The sequence below is a fragment of the Littorina saxatilis genome, linkage group LG2 (genome assembly GCF_037325665.1).
Source record: "Littorina saxatilis isolate snail1 linkage group LG2, US_GU_Lsax_2.0, whole genome shotgun sequence".
Taxonomy (NCBI): Eukaryota; Metazoa; Mollusca; class Gastropoda; order Littorinimorpha; family Littorinidae; genus Littorina; species Littorina saxatilis.
In genome coordinates this window covers 77,364,904-77,383,307 of record NC_090246.1, presented here as the reverse complement: position 1 = coordinate 77,383,307, position 18,404 = coordinate 77,364,904, and the positions used below count along the sequence as shown (strand labels likewise).

The following is an 18,404-nucleotide window of genomic DNA, read 5'->3' as shown; positions in this document are numbered from 1 at the left end:
TGTGTGTGTGTGTGTGTGTGCGTGTATGCGGTTATGTGTAGGTGTGTCTTTCTCTGTGCTGCTTACAAGTGACATATAAATAAATGAAAACCTGGAATGAACTTGCTCTATTCCAGAAACAAACAATGAAACCACTGTCGGTCGGTGTCACAGAGAGACAAAACTCAAAGTACGCCAAGTAATTATTCAACAAATTCCATTGTGTAGTTCTCACTTGGTCACAATCTCTCTCGCATGTGCGCAGCTGCAGAAGCTGTTGAAGTTTCAGTCTCCGCACATCTGCCAGTTCATCACATCGCATCTTGCGGTCCTGAAGATCTTCCAGCATGCGTCGGATGCGCTGTATGTGGGGGCCGTAGTCAGGGGTGATGTCAACACCAGAAGCGTTTTTGATTGGTCGCGACATCTCATCAAGGAGGCTCTGTCCATCGTTCACAGTCTGTTCAGATACTGAGTCTGAAAAATTGTAATTGATCGTAAATAGGCAGTTGATATAAGGTATCACTTTTTATACTAATCGTAAATTTGAGAAAAATAATTGCCAAAATTCTTCCTGGGACGGAAATCCGTCTGGGACGGAAAAACTGACACCCCTGTAAATAGGCAGTCGATATAAGGTACGTATCACTTTTCATACTGTCTTTCCAAAGAGATTTTGTGTCCAAGGTTACTTGCTTGGATTTTCTCATGACCGGAGCTTTTCATGAAAGAGCTCACCACAGTTCTCCTCACAATATCATAATAAAGAGTACATGAGGCTAGTTGAGTAAATGTTTACACAACAAAGGCTGTTCTCAACTTACCGCATGCATCGCTTTTCTCTTGCAGCACCTGAAGGGCCTCCTCAACTTCCTCCACAGTGTTGCATGTCACGTCACTGCACACCAGCTCCAGCAGGTCATCCAGCCTGTTGCTGAACTGTTTACATACAAAACCTCAAGGTCAAATTAAGAGTGAAAGTAGTGTTGCCAGTCACATCCCTTCATGCTCGCTCCACAAGCTCATCCATTCTTTTGTTACATTGTGAACCTGCAGAATTACAAAAAAAACTCAAGGTCAAACATATCGTGGAAATGTTATACAACACACAGTTTCGTTGCGGTTCCAGTCACCAGTGGTACATATGCCATCACCCTGCAATCGGTTGATTCTTTTTTCTTTTTCTTTCTTTTTTTTTGTTGCCAAGCACATCAATGTGGGGCATTTAATCAATCGCTTGATTCTGCATCTTGCATGTGCACTTTAACTTAGTTGGCCATGCATGCACAATGCATAAGGCAAAGAGCATGCGACAAGCCCGAACACTCACATCTTCAGCCAGGCGATGAAAGCGAACGGATGTGATGAGAAGAGTGCGCCTTCGCTCCAACCTGGTGGCAAAGCTGCGACAGACCGTGTCCATGTAGTCACGCTCAGCTTTGATGTCTGCGGTCAGGGAGCTGGGTTCTTCCAGCATCTCATCTGCTGTATGTCGCAATTCTGCGTACTGTCCATATGTGTCCTGTCAAAAAGAAAAACCACACAAATGAATAGACAAACACACTGAACAGCTGTGAATTCACAAACAACCAGAGACATCTGAACTAAAGTCCTAGGCTTTTAAAGCAAGGTTCTCTACCCTTTTGGAAGCTTTTGTAATGTTTTATATTTTTTTTAACAAAATGATGTGAAACTTGCAGTTGCCCCTTGCACAGAGGTATATGGGTGATAATATTCCTCATACAAAAGTCTTAACAGATTTTCTATGTTGTTCAACAACAAAAAGACAACAGTTTTCTCTATTTTTCTGTTCTTTTTCTTTTTCTTTTGAAGTGGAGAGCACATAGATCAAGACACCTGCTTGTATGTTTAATGGGAAAGAGGACATTGATAGCATGATTTTCTGAGCCTTGTTTTTATTAAATGATTTAAATGACATATCTGAGCAGGCAAGGGTGCGTCAGAAAGAGAAAGACCTCAACTCACAGTGCATTTGATCTCCATTTCCTCGTGACGTCTGCGTAGCTCCTCTGCAGACTCGTAGGAATCTCCAATGTCAGTTTGTGATGACAGCAGCTTCTCTCCTGGTCCCAAAACCCAGTCCACAACCTGGAATTCGCACCAAGAGTCAGTTCATGCACACAAGTTGTTGTTTTTCCAAATACAGTCAAACCTGTCTATAACGACCACCCAAGGGACCGGCTAAAAGTGCTTGTTACAGACAGGTGCTCACTATTGAAAGGTGAATTATATAGAGATCTGGGATCCTTGGGAGTGGTCCTTGAGGGCAGGTGGTCGCATTCGAGAGGCGGTTGCAAGGGCAGGTTCGACTGTGCTTAAATTCAATTCTGACAATTTCAGCTAAATCATACTAAAGGACTGTGACCTCACACTTCTTTCCCTTTGTCTCTATTTATTATAAGATGTCATTATTTGTGTCATTTGTGCCTAAATGGCGGGGTAAAAAACGGTCATACACGTAAAATTCCACTCGTGCAAAAACACGAGTGTACGTGGGAGTTTCAGCCCACGAACGCAGAAGAAGAAGAAGTGTGCCAGGAATGTTGAGGCAATTCATATATTAGAATCAGCCTAAGGAGGAGGGGAGGTAACAACACCAGAGCACATCTTACTTTACAAAACTGTAATGAACTACTATTTCTATTACCACTACTATCAAACACACACACACGCAGCCATGTGGAAGTGTAATTTAAACAAAGTTCAGATATGGTCACAAAGAATAGAACCATAAATCCTCAAATAAAACAGAACTTTTAAAAGATAAAGCCTGTGATGTTCAACAAATGCTTGTTACCACTCTCACACACTGAGCTGAAGATAATGCTAAGGCAAAGATGAGAGCATTCATCAAAAATTTTTCACTAGAACCCACATTTTAACAACAACAAACTGAATATACTTGTGTTTACACAGCGAAATATAAAATAACATTTTTAAAAACTGACCGTTTTGACATCTGACCTCCAATCTTTGAACTGAAAGGCCAAGTTTAATGTCTTATCACGTGTGTCGAGTGAGCCTCGGAGGCTTTCTACACGCTGTTCCAGGTGGTGGACGACACGCTTCACTTGTTTCTGAGCCTCCAGCATGTCCAGGGTTGGCATGGGTTCCTCCTCCCCACCCCCGCCTCGGCCGTTGACCCCGGCAGATGCAACCGAGTGCTGCAGCTGGTTCAACACTTCACGGCCTGTGATTGGTGGAGAAATCAGAAGACAGTAAGTAAGCGAAAAGCAGATACACATTTTTTTATGCTGAAGATCTAAAAACAGAAACACAAAGGTGAGTAAGTGCTTACTTCTCTCTGTTGCCTAGATCTTCTCAGTAGTCATTTGTCTAATTTGGATAGGATTTTCTATTTGTTGTGTAGCGCTGTCATTCTGCAAAGCTGTGACAGTTTCTCAAAGATGACAGGCCTTAGTTAAAGTTAAGTCTTGTGAGTCCAAAAATCCTGACAGAAAATAAACACCTTGACTGATGACATGAGTCGGCTGTGTCATGATGGAATCTTGAAAATTCCTGTGCCTGCGCAGGGCTTCAATAGGACTTGTCTGGGGGTCTCCACCGTACTCGTACGTCTGCTGCATCCTCACTTCTTCTCTGTCCAGGTGTTCTACTACTACCTGGGCCTCCTTCATTAGCTTCTCCACAGCCTGTAACAACAAGAGAACAAGTGAAGGTTTCTAGACTGATAATTGGCAGGGATGTGACAGGAGTAGAAATTAAAAAGTTTACTTGGTGGACAGTTCCGGAGGGGGGACACACGGGAGCTGAAAAATTTCTTTTCTTTGGATATAAAAAAATGAGAATCTTGTGTGTTTAGATTGACCGAAAAAAAGCATATTTAGTGTGGATTAACACACAAATCAAATCCCTGCATTTGACATTGTACATACGTAATGCCCGAGCATAAAACTACCAGTCACTCTCCTGACTTCACCAAATTCAAACCTAGTAACAGGATACAATTTGTTTTTGTTTTGTAAATCACTGTGACTTTTCTCGTCCACATTCACACCAATCACACAAGCTCAAAATATTTCTAACAGCATTTTGGTTACCCTTGTCTACTATACAGCTAATGGATGGGAGACAACTGCCCGTTATTCAAGCTTCAAAGAACTCCTACACTAACAATCGCACTCTGGAAATTTTATCACAAATTTTTTGGTTTTCCCTCAATAAGACATGATGTCAAGGGTGGTTATTTTGTGTGATTGGACAACAGATCAAGCATCTATACATAGACCACCCCCCCCCCCCCCCCATCCCCCCCCAAAAAAAATTTCATACAAATCTGTTTTTGAGCCAGATGAGGTGGCTGTAAGACAGGTAGCCTCCAAGATCTTCCGTCAGTTGGTTGGGATCCACAAAGGAGTGAAGCTGACTCACTGTCACATACTGTGGCTGAAACACAAACATAACCAGTCAACAATTTGCTGTGCCGCTCGAGTGATAGCAAAGTGTGTACATCAGAGAAAAGATGCAAAAAACAGTGTCATCAATAATGATTAGGAGTTAACTGTTATTTTTTAAAGATTAAATGCATAACATCAAACTGCATCCAATTTACTGTCATCTTCAATCTGCTGCTTTTCTGTCTTTTTTTTCTCTTTCTTTCTTTCTGTCTTTCTTTCTTTCTTTCATTCATTCTTTGTGTGGATAAAAAATAAAACAACACTTATCATCATCACTCAAAACAGACATCAATTAGACTGATTACAATTTCAAACAGTTTTACAAAAGTCCAAAATTTTACAAGACTTTGTTACAGGTCTATGAATTGATCAGGTATAGTATACCTGCAAGTCTGGAGGGAGGTTCTCTAGGCGGAGGCTCTGTCTGCGTGTGTCTTCCCACTGAACCACAACCACCTGCTTCAGGTATCCTGACAGAGATTGCTAGAGAGAAAAAACATTACAACAAATTTGGAGCAGTCATTTTCATGTTTTTGGGTAAGAAAAGAAAGTTGAAAGACATGGGCTCAAATAAGGGTGTACAGATAGTTGTTCAAGGAAGTGTTGAATTATGCAAGAAAAATGGTAGATAATCGAGAAAGGAGGAAAAGCCTAGTTATCACCAAAATCGTCACCCCAAATTCTCTATGCATGTTAAATTTGCCACTTTTTGATTCTGTTTCATTAAAAATTTCTCCTGAAGTTATTATGTCCATGAGATCTTAAGAATTCTTACTGTGTCAATTTACAGAAAATAAATATACAACAAGAGGCGAAGCCTTCAAGGCTCACGTAAGAAATCGACAAACAGTAACACAAACTCAATCACTCCGTCACACATACACACACACACACACACACACACACACACACACACACACACACAGTAAGCATAGGTGAAACTATGCAAAGAAAGCGAGACCCTGGATCTGCCAAGAAGTCTCGGCCCGCTCACAATAACAATGACCGAGACTTTCAGTAATTCCTTTGCGTGACGTCTAACCCTCTTACGTCATAATGTGACGTCTTCAAATAGTTTCTATCACACACGTCGAACACTTTTGACCGAGACTGACGTAATCCATAGACTCGGAAATGTTAAAGTTTCTACCACAGACATACACACATACATACATACGCACGCACGCACGCACGCACGCACGCACAGACAGACAAAGTTTATCATCGCATAGGCTACACTTACGTGAGCCAAAAAGCACAAAACATACCATCAAGCACCCATAGAGAGGGCTGAGGTTTGACCATGCTCCATCTCGGCTGTCAATAAGAACAGTGATGCCCCGCTTTTTGGACTCCTCACTTGAAACAGAAAGAAACTTTCAGCTTGAATCCAATTGTCAAAAACTGTATAAATACAACACCGCACACACACACACACCCTCTCTCTCTGTCTCTCTCTCTCTGTCTGTCTCTCTCTGTCTCTCTCTCTCACACACACACTCACACACACACAAACATACTTGCTTACTCTCTCTTTGTTGACATCCATCCAATTCACAGAGAAATATTCATGTATACAAATATGTCTGAACCAAAAGTTATCCATTGTCTCTCAGGCTTTGTTTTGTCACTGCTAATGTTGTTATATCTGGTCTTTTTTGCAATTTTTAGCTGCTTTGGTTTGTTGGTTTGTTTGTTAGTTTTTTTTAAAGCAGGAGGATCAATGTGTGTGTGTATGTGTGTGTGTGTGTGTGTGTGTGTGTGTGTGTGTGTGTGTGTGTGTGTGTGTGTGTGTGTGTATGTGTGTGTTTCTATGTGTGTGTGTGTGTGTGTGTGTGTGTGTGTGTGTGTGTGTGTGTGTGTGTGTGTGTGTGTTTGTCTGTCTCTGTGTGTTTAATGTTTCGCGTATCTTTTTATTTTTATTTTGCTGGTTGGTTCATTTGCTGTGCATGTGAGTGGATAATGGGACGGGAGGGGGGGGGGGGGGGGGGGGGGCAGAGAAGGATTGTTTTCATTCAAGTCCAGGTAGGTTTATTTGAGGGATGTGGAAAACACAAGTATTTATGCATGCATGTATGTGCCTTTCAACAGCTCAGATCTGTCAGTAATCAGATTCTTCGTGATACACTAGTTAAGTGTGAAACTATAGATAGACAGAATGTAACAGATGTCAAACATTGTATGGCGTATATAGCAGCTCAGTTGTGCTGAACATTTTTGACATGAGCTTTCCAAACATCCGTTTTGCACCTGCACAAGTCAGACTGACATGCACAGTCTAATAACTTACACCAAACCAAAAATTATGGGTAGGGCCAAGGTTAACAAAAGAGCATTGAAATCAACTAAACAGGTTGGCCAAGTGGGTATAAGTATGTAGAAAAATCTACTCTACTTCCAACTATGACATACATATCATAAAAGAAAACATACCTAAGCATTTACAAACTGCATGACTCGAGCCTTATTCACCTTCAGCTTGCACAGTAACATGTCATTTGACCTGACAAAAAGAGCTAAAAGAAAGAGCAAAGTTTAACAGGCAGGGAGGGGTGGCATGCAGAGACTATGAAGTAAACAGCAAAGAACTGTAAGGTATGGGGGGGGGGGGGGTGTATGTAGAGAATATGAAGTCTTCTTCTTCGTTCGTGGGCTAAAAACTCCCATATTTTTTTTATGTATGACTGTGTTTACTGCCCTTTAGGCAGCCATACACCACTTTCGGGGGATAGAATATGAAGTGAAAGCACAGCAAAGAAAAGAAAAGCCACAGATGTAGTGGCAGTGTTGAGGTGTAAGATTACCTCAGAGGTATGCAAATTTATCTTGACAGACATGTGTCCTGTGTGGGCAGAGGCTGCAATACATCACCTATGTTGTCACCTCATGTATCGTATGGCACAAGGAGGATACTAAAATCACAGTACACCTAACTCTTGTGCAATTCCTGAGCATTTTTGTGTATGTGTTATGTTAGGCTCCTCTCATTCACTTTTGTCTTTGCACTGAAAGACCCTTTTTGTCAGTTGTACAACACAGGCAGATACACACAGAGACACAGACAGATACACACACACACACATATATATATATATATATATATATACACACACACACATATACACACACACGCACACACACATACACACACACACCCACACACACACGCATGCGCGCGTGTACACATAAAGTTTGTGCATGTGAAAATTCCCAAAATTATTACACATGCCTTTAAAATGTTATTAACCATACTTATTAGTAGTCCATGCCTTGTAATGCAGAGAAACTTCTGATCAAAATGCACTAGAGTGTTTGTTGAGTAATAGGATACAGCCTAGTTGTAGGGGAAGATTGCCTAATATGGACCATTATTTGTTTTATGCTGATAAATGGCTTGTTTGCTTGCAAAGAAGTTTTATTTTGTGTTTGGTAGTCCTTTATCTCTTTAGTTAACCGTTCGGCCTAATTGGAATGAATTAGCTTTGATAGATATTGAGCAAAAATTAAATTGACAACTGGTCCATATTAGGAGTGAAGAGGCCTTCACGAATCCCTGTAAAAAGCCCCTTATACTTCAACATAACATGATACAACTTAGGGTGCAAGTCAGACTAATTCAAATATGCTGTTTCGATCAGACGCAAACGTTATTTGAAGCACAACAGGAAACTAAAGAAACTGATGGAGGGAGGGGTGGGGTTGTTGGGGGTTGGGGACACATACCTTGGAATTTGAGTCAGGTAGCGCAGACAGGTGGTGAGTTCCTGGCCTGAGAATTCCACCTGGTTTCTGTTGTCAGGAAAGGTGATCACAGGCCCCCCCTGTCTGTCTCTCCCACCTGCATGCACAACCATTACCATTACTGGCTCATGTATTGCACACCTGTGTGGTCTTAAACAACTAAGGTATGAAGCTGAAATCAAAATGCACAAAATGTACCTACAGAGCAAACTTCTTACACTTACAGTCTGCTATTTCTGCAAAATTCCCTTAAAATGTCCACACTAGATCTTCTCTTCAATCTCACTTTGGGTTGTGTTTTTTTGCAAAACACAAGGGAGAAAACTTCTAAATTAAAAACTTGCAATCTTCCACTTTACTCTTTGCAAACAAGCAAACAAACAAACAATCTGAATTTCTAATTTGCATTCTAATCAGGTGGGAAGGAGGTTCTCAACTGCATTAGCTGTCTATCAGGATAATCTCTTGACAGCTGTTACACCTGTTAATCCCAATAATCTGCATAATTACCCAATGAATTTCATTGACAGGACATATGTGTGAATAAACCCTGATCACATTCATAGAGGCAACTACCATGCCTCAGGGTACAGAGCAACATCTGACACATGTATGCAATAGATATCCCTCAGTGAAGATTATTTAAAGCACCTATGAATAGAGTACCCAGTCAATTTTGAGGCATAGATGAATCATCGAAGCAACAGGCATGTCTACCTTACCAATACTGTGAGAACTGTGTCATTATTTCAAAACATTTAGGTGAGTGTATGAAGTCTTCCAGGCTTTAATGAATTATGCTCTCAGTCTTCAGGCAGAAGCTTGATTGGAAATAAAAGGAGCCAACATTTTCATTCATACAAATTTGTTTTACCCAATAAAAGTAAGACTCCAGAATAACGGAAGGAGTTTCTATTTCCAACTAAGTAAAAGTGATGTTTACCATTTATGAACAGACAATACTCAATAGCCAATGTAGTTTTGGGGATTTTTTTCCAATTCTTTTCATCTTACCTGTCAAGAGGGCCAGTCGTTTCTTAAGAGTTCCACTGATCTGTTCAGCTTCAATGCCCACACCTGAAGACAATAAAACAATATAATGATGCAAGTGCAGTAAAAAAAAAAATTTGTTTTACCAAACACACGCACACACACACACATAAATACAAACTAGTCTGAAAAAACTAACCTTTCAGGACTGTTGTGTTTATCACTGAAATCGAAGCACACCATTAGAGGTTTGACAGTGATATTATGATGTAATTTCATCAAACACCCTTCAAAAATAACAACCAAATGCGTTTTCTAAAACATAAAAGAACAAACAATAAACCCACTACTGTGAGTAACAACTGCTCTTCTGTAAACATTAACAAAACGTGCCACAAAAGTTTCATCTTTCAAAAACCTCTCCTCCAAATCTTGGTAAGATCAGAAGAAAGATTGCTGGCCTGCTTGCTTTTTTGCTTGGGTAACTTGAGCTGGAGTGGAGTTGGTGGCTGGATGGGTTGGTAGGAGGGTTGGTTGGGGATTTGTTGGTTGGTTGGCTCCCAATACATCTTTAACCAAACCATAAAAAGTCTCTGACCTACTTTTTCCAATTAATCACTAATGAGGCTTGTGCATATTTTAAAGAAATTACACAGCTTTTTGCTTGGGTAACTTGCTTGGGTAAATTACACGTCTTTTTGCTTGGGTAACTTGAGCTGGAGTGGAGTTGGTGGCTGGATGGGTTGGTAGGTGGGTGGGAGGGGGATTTGTTGGTTGGCTGGCTCCCAATACATCTTTAACCAAACCATAAAAAGTCTCTGACCTACTTTTTCCAATTAATCACAAATGAGGCCTTTCAGTATGCCTGTGCATATTTTAAAGAAATTACATGGCTTTCATGGTATGTCAGTAATTAATATTAATGACCCTAGGCTGAGTCAAGTCACGCTCTGATGGCCTGTCATTACAGTAGCTTCTGCGAGACAAGATAATATGACGCACATGCATGTATTGTCCATATTTTTGTTCTTTCTAAAATTTCTCTCACTACCCCCCCCACCCCTCCTAATACAACCTTTTATACAGCTTTCAGCAGCTGTTACTGCACAGCTGATTTATCATGATCAAATACAAAAGCATCAAGACAAGCAACTTAGTTGATGGAAAAGAGCTGGGTCCTGTCCAACAACACAAACAAACACTAAAAATGTTTTTTTAATGTGAAATAAGACTGGTAGTGGCATTTAATGGTTAAGGTATGCATGTCAACTGAATTCATGCAAATCATAACACAAGAAAGCAAGTGGGTCAGGAAAATGTAGTATGTTGTAGGGTTAGGACTAGAAGGAAAGGGGAAAATAATTTTATTAAAAATTGCTGACACTGAATTCCATTCATATCCCTCCGTTCCTGTAAACTGCAATCATGGAATTCTACACAAACTTCCACTTGGTAAGTACTCGTTTATGTGTTGAATCTATCTCCTCTTACATGGGGATGGAGGAGGGGGATTAAATGTCTGTGGGGGTGATGAATTAAGTGTGTCTCTTTCTTATTCACTTTCTCAGGGCAGAGAAAAGGCTAGTGTGCTTGTAAGGAGAGTAGACAGCCAAGTGACAGCAGGTAACAAACTACTGGTAGGCAAGCAGACTGACAGGGGATGTAAATCACGTTGGAAAGGGGAAATAAACAGGTCAACAGACAGGAAACCCTCTCAAATGAAATGCCACAACACACTGACTCCAGAGTCACCCCCCTCAGAAGGCTGTCATTGTCACTTACAGCATAACTAAGAGCTGCAAAGACAGGGGACAGGGCCGACAGTAGAAGGGGCGGTGAATCATACTGCACAGCAAAAATAAAGAAAAGGAACAGGTTTTCAACGCTGAGGGTATGCTGGTACACACCATGGTGAGACCTGAGAAATTTAATAATGGGCAAACTGGCAGCTCAAACTTCACAGCCATAATAAATTACCTCTTCTAGACTGGCACCTGAAACTGTCTCCAGTTTAACGCAATGATTCACAAAGTCCATATAGCCATAATAGAAATGTCGCTCCTGCTCCCACACTGACACAGTGACAGTTTAAACTGTGCTGCTTTTAATAGAATGCTTCAAAGCTGTGACTTGTCATTTAATTCCCAAAGAACTGTAATAACCAGTTTCTGAGTAAGCTATTGCTGTGGGAATGTCATGCATTGTAAACAAAGTATAACAGTTCTAAACAAGGCTGTGGGAAGATCATGTATGGTAAACAAGGTATACCAAATCTAAAAAAAAGGCGTGATTGAAGACCGATACAGTATTGGTGGAAGTGAAATTAACACTCTCAAACGGGCCTCTCGACCTAGGCTTACAGTCCTCAAAAATAGCACTGAACAGCCATTAGTGTCAATAGACAAATTCCTGTGCAAACCTACCGGGTACAATGGGACAAGTGCATTGAGTCAACTGACCCACTTTGAGTGTTATGATAGGTTTACCTGCATTCTCCCCCATTCACATCTGTTTTGCTATGTAGCTATTCACCTGCCCTCTCTAACTTACAAGTGTTATTGATCTATGCGTGGGAAAGTGTGTGTCCTCTTTTCTCTGACCTTTGTCACTCAGATAGAAATCAATTTTGCTCCACCCCAGTTCTTAGTCAGTTAGTGAGACTGAGAGTAAGTCCCATCTTTGGAAGCGCTATATAATGTTCTATTATTATTCATTGAATGATAGTGTCCAGCAAAGTAAAGATCAATATCAGTATGTTCCAGGAATAACCTACTTTATGTTCCAGGAATCTTCTTCTTCTTCTTCGTTCGTGGGCTGAAACTCCCACGTACACTCGTGTTTTTTGCACGAGTGGAATTTTACGTGTATGACCGTTTTTTACCCCGCCATTTAGGCAGCCATACGCCGTTTTCGGAGGAAGCATGCTGGGTATTTTCGTGTTTCTATAACCCACCGTACTCTGACATGGATTACAGGATCTTTTTCGTGCGCACTTGGTCTTGTGCTTGCGTGTACACACGGGGGTGTTCGGACACCGAGGAGAGTCTGCACACAAAGTTGACTCTGAGAAATAAATCTCTCGCCGAACGTGGGGACGAACTCACGCTGACAGCGGCCAACTGGATACAAATCCAGCGCGCTACCGACTGAGCTACATCCCCGCCCCATGTTCCAGGAATAACCTACTTTATGTTCCAGGAATAACCTACTTTATGTTCCAGGAATAACCTACTTTGAATGCACTTCCAGTTTTAGTTACATGCAGCAGAAAGAGTTTTAGGACATGTACAGGATACTTGTCACGTCATTGGAAGACAGAATACGGCTGCCTTAGTGCCTATATGGTAATGTGATTGAAAATGGTTGTACATGTATGTAAATGTAATCTTCTAAATTGGTAAACAAAGTCACCATATCTGGACTACACTACCAAATGCCTAGCGAGTGTCAAACAGGGTACACTCAACAATAACAACAAACTTTTCATAATTTATGGCATCCTATGGTAATTGACTTTTCAATTTCACATTCGCTGCCTGAGTATAAAGTGATTCAAAGAGCCATGTTACCCAGTAATGTGAATCCAAAATATTCAGACTGGTCTCTTTAGATATAACCCTATCTCTCCACTCCCCTCCACCACCCTCTTTTTCCAAGACACAATCTAAATTCTAAGAAACCTTTGCTTTGCATTTCCGATTTGAAAATGTAACATGGAAAAGTTTAACAATAAAAAGTGAATATTTCTGCGCAAATAAAAAACTTTGTTTGAGCTAATATTTTTTTTTCTCAACAAATATTTCCTTTCAATTCTGATCAATATTTGCATGCATTCACTACCCATTTTGTTTTTAACGAACATAACAACTGAAATTCATGTTCGAAGCTCTACATTCACTTTGAAGTTCCCTTCTGCACCTTTGGAGAGGTTGGAGATACAGGTATGCAAGTTGACTTTTATTTGTGACTTTTTGCTCCATGTCTGTTTTCAGAGAGGATGGATCGTGAGGAGTATGGGAAGAGGGGGAGGGAAGGGCTCACCTCCAACAAGATAGCCATAGATGCTGCTAACAGTGCTGTGCCTCTGTCCACCACTTCTCGCAGAGCGACCGCTCCCAGGACGTCCTTCGCTGCGCAGCGTTGCATGACGCTGCTGCTCACTGCGCTGTGACGGACTGGGAGAAGGAGGGACGCTTGACCGATAGGCCATTTCTCATTGCAGCTCTGAAAGAACAGATATAAGATTGATTCAGTATTCACAGAATGTCCATGCACCATTGCAACTGTTAAGCTTTAAAGTTGCTTGTACAAATTCAAACATATAGACTGCTAACATTCCAAAATCAAGAGTTAAAACAAGTCGCGTAAGGCGAAATTACTACATTTAGTCAAGCTGTGGAACTCACAGAATGAAACTGAACGCACTGCATTTTTTCACAATGACCGTAGTCCGCCGCTTGTGCATAACGGAGTGAAACTGACGAGCCTGTTCAGCGCGGTAGTGGTTTCGCTGTGCTGCATAGCACGCTTTTCTGTACCTCTCTTCGTTTTAACTTTCTGAGCGTGTTTTTAATCCAAACATATCATATCTATATGTTTTTGGAATCAGGAACTGACAAGGAATAAGATGAAATTGTTTTTAAATCGATTTCGGAAATTTAATTTTGATCATAATTTTTATATTTTTAATTTTCAGAGCTTGTTTTTAATCCAAATATAACATATTTATATGTTTTTGGAATCAGGAAATGATGTAGAATAAGATGAACGTAAATTTGGATCGTTTTATATAAAAAAAAATGTATTACAATTTTCAGATTTTTAATGACCAAAGTCATTTCTTTCTTTCTTTATTTGGTGTTTAACGTTGTTTTCAACCACGAAGGTTATATCGCGACGGGGAAAGGGGGGAGATGGGATAGAGCCACTTTTCAATTGTTTCTTGTTCACAAAAGCACTAATCAAAAATTTGCTCCAGGGGCTTGCAACGTAGTACAATGTATTACCTTACTGGGAGAATGCAAGTTTCCAGTACAAAGGACTTAACATTTCTTACATACTGCTTGACTAAAATCTTTACAAAATTTGACTATATTCTATACAAGAAACAATTAACAAGGGTAAAAAGAGAAACAGAATCCGTTAGTCGCCTCTTACGACATGCTGGGGAGCATCGGGTAAATTCTTCCCCCTAACCCGCGGGGGGTACCAAAGTCATTAATTAATTTTTAAGCCACCAAGCTGAAATGCAATACCGAAGTCCGGCCTTCGTCGAAGATTGCTTTACAAAAATTTCAATCGATTTGATTGAAAAATGAGGCTGTGACAGTGCCACCTCAACTTTTACAAAAAGTCGGATATGACGTCATCAAAAGTATTTATCGAAAAAAAGAAAAAAACGTCCGGGGATATCATTCCCAGGAACTCTCATGTCAAATTTCATAAAGATCAGTCCAGTAGTTTGGTCTGAATCGCTCTACACACACACACGCACAGACACAGACACAGACATACACCACGACCCTCGTCTCGATTCCCCCTCTATGTTAAAACATTTACCGGTAGTCAAAACTTGACTAAATGTAAAAAAAAAAGGGTTAGTTTATGGAATGTTTAATTAAAGACAAAACAAAATATAACTAACCTTTCTTGTTATTTTAATTTTTATTCTAAGTTGCTTTGACTTTACTTGTTCACCAGAGCACAAGGATTACACTAAACACTAACCCTAAACCCTAAACTTGTAAGGCCCAAAAAAAAAAATAGGTCTGTTTACGGTAACCCGACCGACCCTAGTTTTTAGGCCCGACCCTAATCTTTTTTTGGATCGTCTGAAAAAAAAAAAAAAACGCATCCAAAATAGAGCTGTTTGCGCTCAAACAGGAGACGACAGAAGGGAGGTAAGCTCAAAGTACTGTTTATAGTTATGTTGGGCAAAAACAGGGATTGATGAGAAGAAATGAACTGTGAAACATCATAGAGAGGGGAGAAAAAAAAAAAAAAAAAAAAAAAAAAAAGCCGACCTACCGACCCTATTTTTTCACCCTATGTTACCGTAAACAGACCTCTTTTTTTTTGGCCTAAACAGTTTGACAAGAATAGCTATGCATGATAAAATGGTATAGATGTATTTATTACAAAACAAAACAAAAATAGGAGAGCAGTCTTACAATTACATAACTAATACACTCAGGCCCTAAACAAACATAAAAATAAATACTTAATTACAAATGCCTGGAGGACTACCACAATCACTTGCATAACTTTCAATTAAACCCCCCACAATGTGTAAATGGGAGGGGCGCTCCAGGCCCTTGCACTATCTTTCAGACCGCTTGAATGAACATCTGTGTTTTAACAGGGTGGTGTTCCTGGTAACACTTCCCCTTCACAGACCCTCAGTCTTCAAACAAAAGGTGTTGGCCCACAGGGATGCTCTCAACAAGTTGCGCCTATTTACTGTGTCCATAAAACCAAAACCATCAAATTAAGAGTGTATAACGCTCTGCACACTTGTTAGTTGTTAAAACTTCCTGCTGGGAAAAAAGACAGGTGTAGGCACACCGTGAAAAAGCTCTGGATTTGGGGGGATGGAATCAAGGCTCAACTTTAGAGTTAGACCCAATAATAAAAGTTTTTACCTCTGTTCAAATTATTTAAGATAACAATTTTCCACAGCAAGTTATTTCAAAGTAAAGTTGCTGCAAAAAATCAAAAACAAAAAACACCTCACAAATGAACCCAAGAAGCCTTACAAAGAACACGAAGCCCAAGGATCTACTAAGTAGATAATGTTGTTGAAGTCAGCAAAACCTCTCTGTCTCATATTTCAGTGGCAGACGTCAATACTGGCACAAGATCCACCTGCTCTTGACTAAGGTTTAAAAGGTGAGGAACACTGTCTTACAAACAGCTTGAGGAAACTAAGATCCAGAAGAGGATAACTTACAAAACCTCAGTAACATGATATGAACAGATAAAAGATGAACTTTTATCAGGGTAAGGGGAATCTAGGGGAGTTTAGGGGTGAGGGGAAAGGAAGAAGGCATGGACTATAGCTACTCTTGGTAAACATCTAGCTAATCACTAAATCAGATTCAACACAATATCCAATTTTCAAAGGCTCTTTCAGACATACAGGTTTTGAGGATTAATCTCCGAACATCTCTGAATTCGATATAGCAACGTTAACTCGAGTTTATATTCCACTTGTGGTGACTGATTGCTGTGCATGTGATAATGTAAGGGAATCTAACAGGAATCCTGTATATCCACACCCGCCTTGCCAACATTAAATTGAGGTAAGGCTCTGAACAATTTTAGGAATTTGTACGACTCCCCATCCGACCTTATTTTTCTCTTTTGACCCTAGAAGTAGAACTTGTTTTGAACCTACAAAAAATCAAAATGACAAAACTCGATTTTGAAAACTTTACAAGAAAAGTTACATGTACTGTTCTCCAGGGGACACAGCTCGCAGTATTTTCGCCCAATAAAAAAGCCACATGCTCCTGTGTAAATTTTATAAGAAAACAAAAATTCTATTTTTTAGCTTGCCATCAAAAATAAACATTTTGGGGGGCCTTATTTACTTTCAACTTTTGTTCCAGAAATATAGCTACAAAATACCATGATGCCTCTCTTCAAGCTGCATGTTTATTAAAAAGTGAGAACAAAAAGTCATTGCCTTGGCTTATTGTAAAAGGTAAGTGTAAGTTGTAACAGTCCCGCCGATTGATTATACACACATGTTTTCTGTTATGAACTGATCCGGTGTGGACAGCTGTGCATGGCGGTAGTGTTTATAAAGCGGACTATTCATCATTCATGCCACAAATCTATCAAGTAAACAGTTTTTGTCAGTGATCAATTGGCTGCGAGTCTTTCGTGGTAATTAATTCAATGGCCATTCTGTGACCGGGCCGTCAAGACCAATGACCGCGAAGAAAGCATGGGTTTCCATGCTCCCCCCCATGGCGAGGCTCTTGGTCAAGCTGTTAAAAGTTTCACTTCACGCATAAGGCTTCTTGAGCTACGTAGTTGGATACATGTAGTCTATCATTTCTGCTTCACTGGTCACACGAGTGACAATGGCTCAGCGATTTTATCTTCTCTGACCTGTGATCTTTTCTATCGTCTCCTGTGCTTTAGCTCATAAGGTGTTGAAAAAAGAAAAGGGGATACCAAGGTCACATAAATATCTGCACTGGAATACTTGAGTGAAATACAACACTGAAGAGGTCTGTGTTTGGTATCCTTTAAAAATGCAATGCCGACTTTGTTAATCAAGGATACCCGTCTAATTGACCTGCTAATTCTGCGGTCTAGACGACAGTGAAGCGGCGGCCCGTTCCTTTCAAGTAGGCCATTGGTGCAAGTCGCAAAGAACGCGGAAACTGATAAGCCTGTGTTTTTGTTCACACATGATCTACGACACAACATCATCCGAGAAGTGTGAAATGACTGCAAATGAAGATCTTGACATGCTCAGCCAGTTTAACTGATCAATGGCAATGTGACAAAAAGTTATTCGCCGGGGTCGCCGATTCCGGTTCACCTCTTCAGTCCTCTTACAGATCGCATACAAGAGGTAAACATGAGCGTCAACATGGTCACAGTCTCGATCGTTGCGTCAGTCCCTGGAATGGTGTGTTGTCCTCCTCACTTATGAAGTTTTCCCGCCCTCCCCGGAACGATACTGCTTGTGCTTCTCAACATCTCAATCCTTTACCCTTCTTCGACCCCCCCCCCCCCCCCCCTGTCTTTCTCTACTTCAGCATTCTTCTGTCCTGATAAGCCAAGCAGAAGTTGCGCAAAGGTGACACGGACAGTGCGGCGTGAACACCACTTCAAGCATCAGCCCCTCTCTCCCACTTTCCCTGTAATCGACCTCAGTCTCTCCCCTTTCCCTTTGTACTGTGCCGCTCTGTGATTGTGGTGTAACTTGTTGTGTGCCCCGTGCCAAGAGGGATTTGGGATTGCGGCCTCTGCCACACCCACCTTTGAACGTTCTCTTGTCCAAGTTTTGTCCCTCTCCGTCTGCTGGGGATTTTACAAAAAATGTCTGGTTTTACTTTGACCTGGGTCCGTCCACCACAGGCGATCGGAATGAAACACCATGTGGCATTGGAAGCAAATCAAAACGCCGCGAGGATGCATACATGTAAAACACGAATAGATTCGTTTTCGGCAGTTTTAAAGGAAACTTGAACCCACTATTAACGTCTGACTGAAACCTGCATCACATCTCACATG

The 18,404-nt window shown here is 40.7% G+C and overlaps 1 protein-coding gene across 1 annotated transcript in view; it reads right to left on the bottom strand.

Annotated features, from left to right (window-relative positions):
• LOC138959774 (titin-like) overlaps positions 1-18,404 on the bottom strand; it is a 533,368-nt gene that overhangs the window by 512,604 nt on the left and 2,360 nt on the right. Inside the window, exons 2-13 of the mRNA XM_070331384.1 lie at positions 13,191-13,373; positions 9,174-9,236; positions 8,142-8,256; positions 5,687-5,777; positions 4,803-4,901; positions 4,294-4,407; positions 3,470-3,653; positions 2,949-3,190; positions 1,966-2,088; positions 1,310-1,501; positions 804-918; positions 215-456 (exon numbers count right to left, since the gene is read on the bottom strand). Coding sequence (XP_070187485.1) covers positions 215-456; positions 804-918; positions 1,310-1,501; positions 1,966-2,088; positions 2,949-3,190; positions 3,470-3,653; positions 4,294-4,407; positions 4,803-4,901; positions 5,687-5,777; positions 8,142-8,256; positions 9,174-9,236; positions 13,191-13,359 — 1,749 coding nt within the window. The 5' untranslated portion in view covers positions 13,360-13,373. The remainder of the gene's footprint in view (positions 1-214; positions 457-803; positions 919-1,309; positions 1,502-1,965; positions 2,089-2,948; positions 3,191-3,469; positions 3,654-4,293; positions 4,408-4,802; positions 4,902-5,686; positions 5,778-8,141; positions 8,257-9,173; positions 9,237-13,190; positions 13,374-18,404) is intronic.